This window comes from Panthera uncia, assembly GCF_023721935.1.
Source record: "Panthera uncia isolate 11264 chromosome B3 unlocalized genomic scaffold, Puncia_PCG_1.0 HiC_scaffold_2, whole genome shotgun sequence".
NCBI lineage: Eukaryota > Metazoa > Chordata > Mammalia > Carnivora > Felidae > Panthera > Panthera uncia.
The window spans coordinates 749,898-764,650 of record NW_026057583.1 but is presented as its reverse complement, the minus strand read 5'-3'; the positions used below and the strand labels follow the sequence as shown (position 1 = coordinate 764,650).

At 54.1% G+C, this 14,753-nt stretch overlaps 1 protein-coding gene across 1 annotated transcript; it reads left to right on the top strand.

Moving 5' to 3' along the window:
- Window positions 1-4,569: 4,569 nt before the first annotated feature.
- MESP1 (mesoderm posterior bHLH transcription factor 1) lies at window positions 4,570-5,926 on the top strand. The gene is made up of 2 exons (XM_049614281.1): window positions 4,570-5,274; window positions 5,574-5,926. The coding sequence occupies exons 1-2, from the start codon at window positions 4,570-4,572 to the stop codon at window positions 5,646-5,648; spliced, it is 780 nt and encodes a 259-aa protein (XP_049470238.1). The 3' UTR covers window positions 5,649-5,926.
- Window positions 5,927-14,753: the final 8,827 nt, after the last annotated feature.

Below are 14,753 nucleotides of genomic sequence, written 5' to 3'. Positions count from 1 at the left end.
GCTCCGGGAGCTAAAGGTGTGAGGACAGGGGGTGATCTTAGTTGGAAGGGTCTCCCTGGGAGCCTTGGGGCCTCAGCTGGGAGGCTGCTGGGGAAGGAGGGAGGTGGCGGAGAAGTCGGGGGCCTTCCTGCTGAGCCCCCTGACTGCTTTGGGGCTCCAGGTGGCCGCAGCCACATCCACCCATGACCCACGGGGGTTTAGGAACCATGATGGGGGGCTGGACACTCCCGGTGCTTTCTCCACTCTCTGGATTGGGGTGGGGGTGGCCATGCCACTATAGGGCACTGCTTCTCAAAAGTGGCTGAGCTTCATAATTCTGGGGGAGGTGGTACTTTTCTTTCTTTCCTTTTTAGTGTTTGTTTATTTTTGACAGAGGGAGATAGAGCACGAGCAGGAGAGGGCCAGAGAGAGAGGGAGACACAGAATCTGAAGCAGGCTCCAGGCTCTGAGCGGTCAGCACAGAGCCTACCACGGGGCTAGAACCCACGAACTGTGAGATCATGACCTGAGCCCGTCGGACGCTTAACCGACAGAGCCCCCCAGGCGCCCCGGACATGGTACTTTTCATACCCAGATTCTCCAGCTCTGGTGCAGCAGGTCCAGAGTGGGTGTGGAAACCTTTTTATTTTTACGTCTCCCATGGTCCCTGTGACTTGTGACAAGATGTTGTGGGCACTTGAGGTCTCTGGGGGAATCTCCTCCCACGCCAGCACCCTCACTCTTGGGGCTGCCTCTGGGAGGTAGGGGGCCCCCACGTCTTCCAGAAGAGACAGGAGAGGTGGTGGGGAGGAGAGAACCCGGGCTTTGGCCCCGCACACAGGCAAACGGGCCCCAGCTCTGCCCCTGCTAGCCACGTGACCTAGAACAACCTCCCTACGCCCATTCCCTCACATACAAAGGGAGGCAGAGACCCCCACATCGCCACATGGTTGTCAGCTGTGACCCAGCCAGGCCCCAGCACAGCGCCAGGCCCCAGTGACGGCAGCAAGCGTGCCCGTGGGTGTTGCCCAAAGCCCCGTCCGTATACTCTGATCCGATTCTTACAATGTGTCAGCACAGCAGGCATTACCCCCTGGCCCAGAGGCAGAAGCTGTGTGGGCCCCGAGATGGAGAGTGAGTTACCCACATGACACAGGTGCTGCATGGCAGGACGGGGACTCTATTCTGACCCACACTGGCCACACTCCAGAGGGGTGTTCTAGGCTGCCTGGAGGTGGCAGCTCCTTAACAATGAAGGGGCTGCCTCCGGTGGGTGCTGGGGTGTGGTGGGAAGATCTCAGCAAGCAGGGGCACCTGAGTTAGGAGCTTCCCAGGAGATGCGCCTGCTGGTGCTAAGCAGGCTGGCGGTACAGGGGGCTGCTTCCTTCTCCTGGGGCCTCTGGCTCCGGCGGGCCAGGGATTAGGGGCTCCAAGGGGCTATTGACATAGCACCTTTGATTAGCACTCCTGTGTCAGAAGGGCTGGCCGGGAAATGAGGGCATTGAGGCCGGCGGGGGGGGGGGGGGTCGGTGTCCAGGACCCAGGCCGGGCCTGAGGAGCGGGCTGGTTCCTAGCGGGAAGGCTGAGAGACCCCGGCCCCCCGCCCGGGAGGATGCCGCCCTGCTCTGCCCGCCCCCACCCGGGCCAAGGACCGCAACTGAACTCTCACCTCTGCTCAGTGGGGCTGCCCCGAGGCCTCATTTCCCAGCCTTACACGTTGGCAGGCGAAGGCAGGCTCGGGCCAGGGGAGCGGGAGCCACTGGCACCGGCACTTGTCAAAACACAGGCCCCAGAGGTGTGAAGTCCTCACCCCAGCGGGAGGGCGTGTGGGCCCTGCAGCCCGGAGAACTCATTAACGGGGGCAGCTCCCAAATGAACCCACAGGAGAGGCTGGCGATAAGGAGATCAAAGGTGATGGGGGGAGAGGAAAAAGGGAGGCGACTGACAGGAGGTGGTGGAGCCCAGGCCCCAGGTTGGGGGGGGGTCCCTCCTCTTCCCCAGCTTAGCTCCATCAGGCCCACTGGCCGTGGCCCTTGTACAAACTGGGCCTGGACACCCCAAGGGCAGCAGGAGAGGGAGGGACTCCCAGGTGGCAGCCTTTAGGGCTGAAGACGCCAAGGTTGGGGTCGGGGGTGGAACCCTGCCATCTGCCCCACCTCTCTCATGCCCTTTTTGTGGGCTCTTTGACTCCACACTGGCCCCGGGACCTTTTTAGCCCTCCTTCAGCCTGCCATGCACCGCTCACGGTGTCCTCCCCTCCTCCAGACCTCTTGGTTGTTCCCGGGCAGGTGCCCGAGGGATGTCAAACCTCAGGTCCCAGATGTGAGAATCCTCAGGAGACAGAGCTGCGTTTTTTCAGGAGCAACAGTCTGCCTCCCACACATACGGCCTGTTGTCCAAAACATGTCTGGTTGATTTTGTGCTTTTACAATAACAAACCGGCACCGGTGGTTTCCTCTGGACACAGAATGGCAGGCCTCAGAGGCGGGGATAGTAATGAACTTTGTTATACCCTTCATTACCTGTTGAGCTTTTGACTTTCCGGTCACACACACATACTGTATTTTCAGAGATGAGAGTAAAGCAAAAGGGTGGCTGATTGCCTAGGAGTTTTGGGTTGTGCTGAGTTTCCTCAATTAGCTACAAAATGAAAATCAGAATTCTGTGGGGATTGGAGGGATTTTTTTTTTTTTTTGACGTTCAGAAGGTTGGCAGCAGAGGCTCTGAGCCCTCTCAGATGCCATCCCTCCTGCTTGACGGGTTTTTATTCTGCACCCCACCCCCCCCACCCCCGCCCCTCGCCTGAGTGTACAACATACTCTACCAAGTCCCAACTGTTTGTCCCCTTGGGTCCAGTGGGATCAAAAGAGCCCAGCCACTGGGCTGCAATACCAGCTTCTTAGCTTGGATCTGGAGCCCCAGGAGGGCATCCATCGAGCAGGGTCCAAAAGGAGCAGACCCTACTGACAGCTTCAAGCTGAGGAGGGCTCTCCTGGACCAGACTCTCCTTGGGAATGGGTCCTACGGCAGCTTCCCTTCTCCCCAGGGGTGGGTTGGGACTGCCTCTCCTGGATGTGACCGTGGGCGTAAGCATTCTGGGGCTGCTGGGACAGACTGCAGAGGAAGGGGGTGTAGAAGGTGCTGGAAGAAGCTGAGGGCAGGAGAAGATAAACGAGTCGAGGGCAGGGGACGGTGGGGGGCAGAGATGCCCAGGGAGAAGCCACTAAACCACTTGGCCTTCTTTGCTACAGACCAGCTCACCCGGCAGTCACAGGGCTGGAAGGCATTGGGGATGCAAAATGTTAGACCCCTCACACTGGAAGAGACCCTATGTACCGCTTCTCTTGAAGACATGCTATGGACCAGGTACTTCACAGTCTAGGTGGACAACAGACATCTGTGCATGAAGTAGCTATCATGACAAGGTGTATAAACTCAAACTCCTGAGGGATCAGGCAGGCAGCATCGGTTCCTTGAGATTTCCTACGTAGACAGTCTTGTTGCGAGTGGAGACGGTTTAGCCTCTTCCTTTCCAATCTGTATGCTTTTCTGTTTTTGCACAAGCCAGGCCCTCCGGCGCACTGTCGAATAGGCCTGGGAAGGAGCAGACATCCCCTCCTCGTTCTCAACATTATGGAAAAGCATTCACTCTTCCACTATTTACTATGATATTAGCTGTGGGCTCTTTGTGGATGCCTCTCATCAGGTTGAGACGGTTCCTCTCTATTGCTAGTTGGCTGAGAAGTTTTATTATGGAGGGGTATGAATTTTGTTATGTGCATTTTTCTATGTCGTGTCCACTCACGTTTCGATGGCAAAACCTGATATACCTGCCCCCAAATGGTAGGACGCCAACTGGTGGCCAGTGGTGGCAGCTTGCCAAGCCCTTGATCCTGCCAGGGAGAAGGTGCCCTAGAGGGCCTGAGGCTTCCCCTCCCTCAGCTCACATGGTCCAGCAACGTGGCCATACTTGGCCAGCTTGTTGGATTTGCCTGGGATAGTTTCCTCATAGTGCTCCCTCCGTCCCCCCACCCCCGATCACCACCACCTGGTAAGGCCACGTCCAGGACCGGTCTGCCTCAGAGGAGAAATGGATTACTGCTCCTTTCACCTCTAGCAGGGATCAGGGCCCCACTCCGGGTCCCCATCCTATTCATTCTGCAGACCTGGCTGCAGTATGCCTCAAAGCTCCCGTTATACAAACTGGGAACGAATTTGCAAGAAAGCGTAAGAATTTGCATAAGGTCCCAACAGGTGAAGGCAGCCCCAAGCCCAGGTACTGTACTTCCAGTTCCCCGGACCGCGCTTCCTCTGACCTGCTGGGCTGGCCCAACACGCCAGGCAGCGCGGGCAAGAGGCCCCAGTGGCTGGCTCCGGTGCCCATGCGAGGGCCCAGGTGGGGCCGACCTGGGGCGGCCAAGGGGCCCGCACCTTCAGCACCCCCCGTTGGTTCAAAGGGTACGGCCCCGCCCCCTCCAGGCCCCGAGCCCGCTTTGAAGTGCTGATGCGGCCTGGAAGGGGCCACTTCACACCTCGGGCTCGGGATAAAGCGGGCGCCGGGCGCCGGTCCGCAGATGCGCCGCCGCCGCCATGGCCCAGTCCCTGAGCCCTACGCTCTCCGAGTCCTGGCTCCTCTTCCCGGGTTGGGGCCCGCCTCGGCCTCTGCCGCCCTCCGACAGGGACTGCGGCTGCTCCCCCGCCTCGTCCCCGGACTCCTGGGGCAGCGTCCCGGCCGGCAGCCCCGAGCTGAGCCCCGGACGGCCCGGCACCCACGCGGCCGCCGGAGCCCGGAGCGCAGGGAGGCGCGGCGCGCGCAGCAGCCGCCTGGGCTCCGGGCAGCGGCAGAGCGCCAGCGAGCGCGAGAAGCTGCGCATGCGCACGCTCGCCCGCGCCCTGCACGAGCTGCGCCGCTTTCTGCCGCCGTCCGTGGCGCCCGCCGGCCAGAGCCTCACCAAGATCGAGACGCTGCGCCTGGCCATCCGCTACATCGGCCACCTGTCGGCGGTGCTGGGCCTCAGCGAGGAGAGCCTGCAGCGCCGGCGGCGGCGGCGCAGCGACGCGGCGGTGCCTCGGGGCTGCCCGCTCTGCCCCGACGGCGGCCCCGCGCAGACGCAGGTGCAGGTGGAGGCGCGCGCCCAGCTTCTGGGCTCAGCCGCCAGCCCCTCCGCGTCCTGGGGGTCCCCGCCGGCCTGTCTCGGAGAACTAGCGGCGCCGCAGCCGCGCGACCCGACAGTGCTTCATGACGAGGCGGCGTGTTCGGAATCGCAGGCAATGGAGCGGAGCCCCTCGTCTCCGGTTAGTACTTCCTTCCCCGCGCGGGACTCTCTCCCCCCACCCACGGGGCCATCGTGGGTGCTGCTACCTGTCGTCCGCGTCCGCCGCTTACAGGCCTCCTGCGGCATCCCCGCCGGCAGCCTGGCCGTGTCTGCTTGCTGTCCCGAGCACCGTAGCTAGTGTGCCTGGGGCGCTCAAGCGGCGAGGGGAGGGAGAGGACACGCAGGGGACAGGCTCTTGTGCCCGAGTGGCACCTACGAGCGCGGACACCCACGCGTGGCGGCCAGCGCTGAAGGTAACTCTATACCCTCTCCCCCCAGCTCTTTCCCGGCGACGTGCTGTCCCTGCTGGAGACCTGGATGCCCCTCTCGCCCCTGGAGTGGCCGCCGGCCTGAGTCGAAGTGACGACGTACAATTGGCGCCCTGTGAGCATCGAGGCCCTTTTGGCTTTCAGCACCTTCAAAACGGTGCCTCTCCAGACTCCCTTTCCTAGGAGAGGGCACCTGCGATACTGGCATGGGCATTCCTGAGAGCAAGAGCCCGTCCCCACCCAAGACAACTCTCCCCAGCCCCTCCGGCAATGGAGGGACCCACAGGTTGACCCTTGGAGGCAGGCAGGGGGCGCCTGCCTACTATGTATTTATTTATTTGTGAATAAACTGTGCTGGTGTCAGTTGACCGTTTCTTCTTCCTTCGCATGGACACAAAGCTCCCTCCCCTTCTCCAAAGAAGAACCTAGGAGAATTAAGAGAGTTTCTGGCAGTCTTCAGCCCTCAAAGCACAAAGGCCCAGACCCTTTCCCCTTTGCCCTGGCTTAGCCTGTCCTATTCCAGGAAGGCCAGCCTGGAGCGGGAAGATGCTGTATGTGAGAAAGTGGTAGCAGTGGAGCCTGTCCCCCTTTTCCTTGAACCTGGTGGGAGGTGCATTAAAAGCAAAGTATCTGTGTAGAAAATACGTTTTCTTAGTACTTACTGTGCATCATCAGGTCCTTTACACATTTTATACCCAAATAACGATTTTACTGAGGGTCAGCACTCAGGGTCGGTATGAATTCAGAATCCCAAGTTCTCCCTGGTCAGGTTTTGCCAGCTCTGGGGTCTGAGAGGACACCAGCTCCAAGGACTCAGTCCATGCATCCCAAGTCCTTATTCCCCTGTACTGGAGCTTTGTGGCCTGGACCTTGGGATTTTCTTATCTCCCTTCACTCTGCTTTCTCTTCCAGGTGGGCTAGGGACATTAACATTTTATGAGTCAGTCCCGAGTTAACTGTGACCTCCCAGAGGCCTAGCTAGAGTGGAGAGGCTCATGGGGTTGCCTCCAAATCCACATAGCTAACCTGGAACCACACTCGTGTCTGCATCGCTGGGTTCAGATCAGGGATGCAGTGTATGGGGAAGAAGGAAGCCTTGACCCAGAAGGGGCCTGGCTTGGCTCAAGGGGTCTGGTAAGCAGTCAAGCCTTGTGGGGGAGTTGAGGTGAGGCTAGGGGATGTAGCCTCTGCCCAAGGGTCCCCCAGCCCTCTATGGATACCAAGTTCTCCCCTCCCTGCCAAGCAACTTTGAAACACAGGCCTTAGCATTTGTTTTTTATAGTAGCTTTATTGAGATATAGTTTACATACCATGAAATTCAACCTTATAATTCAGTGACTTTAGTATATTCGTAGTAATGCAACCATCACCACTGTCTAAATCGAGAACATTTTCATCACCGGGGAAAGAAACCTTGTGCCCATTAGCAGGTGCTCCCCTTGACCCCCCCCCCCTCTCCAGCCCAGGCATCTACCTTCTGTCTCCATAGATTGGCCGGTTCCGGACATTTTGTGTAACTGGAATCACACAATAGAGGCCTTTGTGCCTTGCTTCTTTCATTTAACGTTTTCCGGGTTTATCCGTGTGGCCTAGGTGCATCAGTATTCCGTTTCTTTTTATTGCCCAGTGATACTCCATTGCACGGATATACCACGGTTTATCTGTTTATCCGTCGGTACGGATAGGTTTGTTTTGAAACCACCTCAGAGATCAGTTCCAGTGCTCGGGCCCAGGCCGGGAGGGGCAGGAATTCGGCGTGGCCGGGGGCACCGCTGTGACGTTCAGGCGTCCAGGCGCACGCACCCTGGCCGGCATTTGGCCGCACAGAGCGGGATCCAAAAGCAGAGGCCCTGCAGGGGGGCTGACCTCACACCTCCGTTGATCACCCCCTTTCCCACACCTCGCCCCTCATCTTGCTCTCCCCTCCCAGGACCCTAACTGGAGCAGAGCGAGAAGTCTTTGCCAGGGACCCTACCCAATTTAGAAAATCTGTTTGCATGGCAAAGGCCCTGCGGTTTCGGACGGGGAATTAAAGTTATTAGCAAGTCTTTTCACAGATAAGTGGGGCTCATCGGCCAGCGCCCTCCCCTGCGGAGAGCATTCTCCTCCCTCTCGGAGCCGGCGAGGCCCACTGTTTATCAGCACCTCGGTGTGAATTTTCATTAACACGTCTCTGCTAATAAGACGGAGGACGGCGGATGGGAAGGGGGCTCCTCCCACCTCTCCTGCGCCTGCGCCCGAGCCCCCTCGCTGGGCCGGCGCCGCCCGCCCCCGGGAGGAGGCCCTGTGTACGCGTCCCAAGGCCTACGTCAGTGAGCACCGTCCAGGTAGGTGACAGCGTGCGCTCGCTCGGTTCTCAGCACCTGTGACAAGTGGCCAGTTGGTGGGAGAGTTAAGGAAGGGAGAGGCTAGCCGACGCGCGGGAGCGGAGGGTGGGTGGCCGCTTTGGCTGGGGACCCGGATGTGAGTGCGGCGCCTGTGTGCCAACCCCGGGGCGCACGGTTTAGGCGACAGCTGAACGCCGGCCTGTCTCTGGGACGGAGGCTAGGTGGTGGCACCTCACCCGGGGCCCTGCCACGGTGCCCTGGCCTGGCGCGGCGGGGGCGCGTGCCTGCTGGAAGGAGGGAGCCGGAGCGTGGCGTGGGCACGGGGTGCCCCACCCGGCCGCTGGCCCGCGGCGCTGCGTCCTTCGGAAGAGCTGCTGTCCCGGCCGGCCGGGTCGGATGGGCAGAGCGGTTGGTTACCCGAGCCGGGCTCTGTGTTAAAGGCTTTCATTTCACCGTCTAACCTCAAGTCGCCGCAGGTGAGGCGGACAGGTGTGTGCGCTTATACCTATTTAACAGATCGGGACACTAAAGCACAGAAAACAGGGCATTTTTCACAAAGCTAGTACCTGGCCGTTGGGACGGGGACAACGGTGGGCGGCAGTTGACCAGTCAGGTGTTTGGAACAGTCCTGGCGGGCAAGCGTGTGTGTTGGGGGGCGGAGGGGCTGGGGGTGTAAAATAAGGCCCCACTGCACCGTGGCCACCAGTGCCATTGCCGGCAGCGAACATTCTGCCTACTGAGCCTAGATGTTGCTCCCGCTGGGGAAACTGTACTGTGTAGGTGCTGGTTGGGCCAGGTTCTAAGGCGGGGCAGCTAAGCTGACGGCCCTGTATTCAAGACATTGATTCAAGGACAGGCTGCAGGGGTCACAGTGTGGAAAGGGGGAGGTGGTCATGAGTTGTCTGCATGGGCCCGTCCTAAGGTCCTAGGCGTAGGACTGAGGGGGGGTCCCCTGCCTTGGGTGGGTGGCTGGTGCGTCTGGAGGAGGGCCAGCCCGGTGTCCCTCTGGCCACGCGGTACCAAATAAGCAGGTCCATCCAAAGGGCATGTGGATGTGCCAGGATTCTGCAAGGGCCTGGATCTGGAGAACCAGGTGGCCCCAGGCTGAGGAGGGAAGCTAGCCCTAACCGCTAAGCCCCGCTTGCCCCGGAGTGAGGCCAGGAGCCCACCCTGACCCCCACATGTCATCCCTGCATTTGCACAACCCTAAGGGCCCTGCCTCCCAAATGTTGCGCCTTGGGTGCTCCTTCCACTCACACTGGTTCCAGCCTCCCCTGAGGAGACCCAGGTTTCTTGGTGCTTCTGAGGGGTCCCTTTGCCCAGTGGGCAAGCTCCTCTTTGGGGACCGCTGGCGCACCAGCCCCGAGTGGGGCTAGAGCCGTGGGTCCCCAGCTCAGCGCGGCTCAGGCCCCTTCCACCCATTCCCCGGAGCCTTGCCAGGCTCTCTGCCCTCCACCCTCCTCTCTTCCCCCTCCTCCCTCCCTTGGACCTGGCCTGTGAGGCTTCTTTCGAATGCCCCAGCTCCCCTCTCCCCTTCCTGCCCTCCCCACACACACTAGGAGATGGGGAGGTGGCCTGGTGTTGGCAACACGTGACTTTGGAGAGAGTGGACAGGGCCACCTCTGAGGTCTTGGCCAAGCTTAGCACCCCTCCTGCCTTCTTCCCCTGAGGTCTGGCATTTTTCTTTCTTCAGACAGTGCTCTCCCCTCCTTAGCTTCAGTGGGCACCCCCTCTGCATTGCTCCAGGGATGGGCATGTGACACAGGCCCGCACAGTCAGCACCGAGTGGTTCAGGCATGAGACCACATTCGGGCCAGTGAGAAGCAGGCTCCGGACTTTGCTGGAACCATCAAGAAAGGGACATTTGCGAATATACATTCTTCTCCAGTTCATATGGAACGTTCTCCAGAATAGATCACATACTGGGACACAAATCAGGCCTCAACAAGTACAAAAAGATCGAGATCATACCGTGCATATTTTCAGACCACAACGCTGTGAAACTCGAAATCAACCACAAGAAAAAATTTGGAAAGATAACAAGTACTTGGAGACTAAAGAACATCCTACTAAAGAACAAATGGGCTAACCCAGAAGTTAAAGAGGAAATTAAAAAGTACATGGAAACCAATGAGAATGACAACACCACGGCCCAAAACCTCTGGGACACAGCAAAGGCAGTCATAAGAGGGAAGTATATAGCAATCCAGGCCTTCCTAAAGAAGGAAAAAAGGTCTCAGATATACAACCTAACCTTACACCTTAAAGAGCTGGAAAAAGAACAGCAAATAAACCCCAAACCAGCAGAAGACAGTAAATAATAAAGATTAGAGCAGAAATCAATGCTATTGAAACCAAAAAACCCAGTAGAACAGATCAATGAAACCAGAAGTTGGTTCTTTGAAAGAATTAACGAAAAATCACCCCCTAGCCAGACTGATCAAAAAGAAAAAGGAAGGGACCCAAATAAATAAAATGAAGAATGAAAGAAGAGAGATCACAACCAACACTGCAGAAATACAAACAATAATAAGAGAATATGGTGAGCAATTATATGCCAATAAAATGGGCAATCTGGAAGAAATGGACAAATTCCTAGAAACCTATACACTACCAAAACTGAAACAGGGATAGAAAATTTGGACAGACCCATAACCAGTAAAGAAATTGAATTAGTAATCAAAAATTTCCCAAAAAACAAGAGTCTAGGACCAGATGGCTTTCCAGGGGAATTCTACCAAGCATTTAAGAAAGAGTTAACACCTATTCTCTTGAAGCTGTTCCAAAAAATAGAAATGGAGGGAAAACTTCCAAACTCTTTCTATAAAATCAGCATTATCTTGATTCCAAAACCAGACAAAGACCCCACGAAAAAGGAGAACTATAGACCAATTTCCCTGATGAACATGGATGCAAAAATCTTCAACAAGGTATTAGCCAACCAGATCAAACAATACATTAAAAAAATTACCACGACCAGGTGGGACTTATACCTGGGATGCAGGGCTGGTTTAATATCTGCAAAACAATTAGCGTGATTCATCACATCAATAAAAGAAAGGACAAGAACCACATGATCCTCTCAATAGATGCAGAGAAAGCATTTGACAAAATACAGCATCCTTTCTTGATAAAAACCCTCAAGAAAGTAGGGAGAGAAGGATCATACCCCAAGATCATAAAAGCCATATATGAAAGACCCAACACTAATATCATCCTCAATGGGGAAAAACTGAGAGCTTTCCCCCTAAGGTCAGGAACAACACAGGGATGTCCACTCTCACCACTGTTATTCTACGTAGTATTGGAAGTCTTAGGCTCAACAATCAGACAACACAAAGGAATAAAAGGCATCCAAATCAGTCAGGAGGAAGTCAAACTTTCACTCTTGGCAGATGACATGATACTCTATATGGAAAACCCTAAAGATTCCACCAAAAAACTGCTAGAACTGATCCATGAATTCAGCAAAGTTGCAGGATATAAAACCAATGCACAGAAATCAGTCGCATTCCTATACACCAACAATGAAGCAACTGAAAGAGAAATCAAGGAATCAATCCCATTTATAATTGCACCAACACCTGTAAAATACCTAAGAATACATCTAACCAAACAGGTGAAAAATCTATACACTGAAAACTATAGAAAGCTTATGAAAGCAATTGAAGAAGACACACACACACAAAGGAAAAAATATTCCATGCTCCTGGATAGGAAGAACAAATATTGTTAAAATGTCAGTACTACCCAAAGCAATCTACATATTCAATGCAATCCCTATCAAAATAATACCAGCATTCTTCACAGTGCTAGAACAATCCTGAAATTTGAGTGGAACCAGAAAAGACCCTGAATAGCCAAAGCAATCTGGAAAAAGAAAACCAAAAAAGGAGGCATCACAATCCCAGACTTCAAGCTGTATGACACTTTTTTTAAATTGTTTATTTATTTTTGACAGAGTGTGAGCAGGGTAGAGGCAGAGAGAGAGAGGGAGGGAGAGAATATGAATCAGGCTCCAGGCTCTGAGCTGTCAGCACAGAGCCTGATGCGGGGCTTGAACTCATGAACCGGGAGATAATGACCTGAGCCAAAGTCGACGCTTAACCGACTGAGCCACCCAGGCGCCCCTCAAGCTGTATTACAAAGCTGTAATCATCAAGACAGTACGGTACCGGCACAAAAACAGACACTCAGATCAAAGGAACAGAATAGAGAACACAGAAATGGACCCGCAGATGTATTGCCAACTAATCTTTGACAAAGCAGGAAAGAATATCCAATGGAGTAAAGACAGTCTCTTCAAGTGGTGCTGGGAAAACTGGGCAGTGACATGCAGAAGAATGAACCTGGACCACTTTCTTATACCATACACAAAAATAAACTCAAAATAGATGAAAGACCTCAATGTAAGATGGGAAACCATCAAAATCCTCAAGGAGAAAGCAGGCAAAAACCTCTTTGACCTCAGCCGCAGCAACTTCTTACTCAACACATCTCTGGAGGCAAGGGAAACAAAAGCAAAAATGAACTATTGGAACTTTTTATCGAGATAAAAAGCTTCTGCACAGTGAAGGAAACAATCAGCAAAACTAGCTTCTGCACAGTGAAGGAAACAATCAGCAAAACTAAAAGGCAACCAATGGAATGGGAGAAGATATTTGCAAATGACATATCAGATAAAGGGTTAGTATCCAAAATGTATAAAGAACCTATCAAACTCCACACCCAAAAAACAAGTAATCCAGGGAAGAAATGGGCAAAAGACATGAATAGACACTTCTCCAAAGAAGACGTCCAGATGGTCAACCGACACATGAAAAAATGCTCCACATCACTCATCATCAGGGAAATACAAGTCAAAAGCACAATGAGATACCACCTGACACCTGTCAGAATGGCTAACATGAACAACTCAGGCAACAACAGATGTTGGCGAGGATGTGGAGAAAGATGATCCCTTTTGCATTGTTGGTGGGAAGGCAAGCTGGTGCAGCCACTCTGGAAAACAGGATGGAGGTTCCGCAAAAAATTAAAAATAGAACTACCCTACGACCCGGCAATTGCACTACTAGGCATTTATCCAAGGGATACAGGTGTGCTGTTTTTTTTATTTTTATTTTTTAATGTTTATTTATTTTTGAGACAGAGACAGAGCATGAGCAGGGAAGGGGCAGAGAGAGAGGGAGACACAGAATGTGAAGCAGGCTCCAGGCTCTGAGCTGTCAGCACAGAGCCCGACGCGGGGCTCGAACTCACGAACTGTGAGATCATGACCTGAGCCGAAGTCAGACGCTTAACCGACTGAGCCACCCAGGCGCCCCCAGGGGTGCTGTTTTGAAGAGGCACATGCACCCAATATTTATAGCAGCACTTCGACAATAGCCAAAGTATGGAAAGAGCCCAAATGTCCATCGATGGACTAATGGATAAAGAAGATTTATATTTATATATATATAATTTATATATATATAATTTATATACATATATATATAATGGAGTATTACTCGGCAATCAAAAAGAATGAAATCTTGCCATTTGCAACTATGTGGATGGAACTAGAGGGTATCATGCTAAGCGAAATTAGAGAAAGACAAATATCATAGAACTTCACTCATATGAGGACTTTAAGACACAGAACAGATGAACATAAGGGAAGCAAAAATAATATAAAAACAGAGAGGGGGGCAACACATAAGAGACTTAAATATGGAGAACAAACAGAGGGTTACTGGAGGGGGTGTGGGAGGGGGGATGGGTTAAATGGGTAAAGGAATCTATTCCTGAAATTATTGTTGCACTATATGCTAACTAACTTGGATGTAAATTTAAAAAATAAATACAATAAAACATTTTTAAAAATTAAATAAACTTTAGAAAAGTAAAAAATAAATAAAAGAAAGGGACACTCGCTGTGGGTCCTGTTGGCAGTCATGTTGCCACCCAAGCAAAGGGCATCAAAACAGAGATGGAGAGAGATTCCTGTTGTTACTCAGCACCTGGACCCGGCTCCCCAGAAAGCATTACGTCCTACATTACGTGAGCCAACCCTAAAGTTCGTTTGAGAGCTGGGTCTCTGACACTTGATGTTGGAAAAGCCCATTAGGACTTGATACGGGCTATTCCGAGCAGTGACCTGAGCCTCCATTTTCCTTCTGTACAACGGCGATAATGATCATCTGTACATCTCACAAGGTGTACTTGTAAAGCAGACACATCACAGCAGGTGCCCCATCAGTGTTAGTCCTCTGTTACATTTAGGGGGTGTGCGAGGCCAAGGCCATCATCCTGAGTTTTCCTCCCTCATCTCAAAAGGGAGTCAGTGCCTGCTGTTTAGAGGAACAGGACCCGTTGGTGTAAAGGTTATTTTTGCTGCTGTTTCTGTTTCCATGGGCAGGAGAGTGAGGGGCGGAGCGCCTCAGGTGGGAACCTCTTCATCCAGGGACGTGCTGCCGGTCAGTACCAGCGCCGTGAAGGAGGGACCAGGACAGTGAGGAGCATGTGTGTCCCAAGGGAGGAGATGGGGACACAAAAGGAGATGCCTGTCACCAACCCCGCGTGCAGTTGACCACGGGGAGGCTGGGACATGTCAACCACCTGCAGTTCTCAGAGACACCACACGGTGTCCTCGGAGAGGCAGGCATAGGCCTTGAGCTGCGGGGACCCCTCCAGCCGGTTTTCCTGGGAAGGGCAGTTTCCAGAAAAGAGAGGCACCTCTCTGCCCTCATCCTGTCCCCCAGCCACCCCACCCTGAAGCATCCCCCCACCCCAGGGTCCCAGGCCACAGTTCCTGCCTGCCACCTTGCCTCTCAGACCTGTGTGACCCCAGGCGGTCACCCAACCTCTGATCCTCCTCAGCCTCT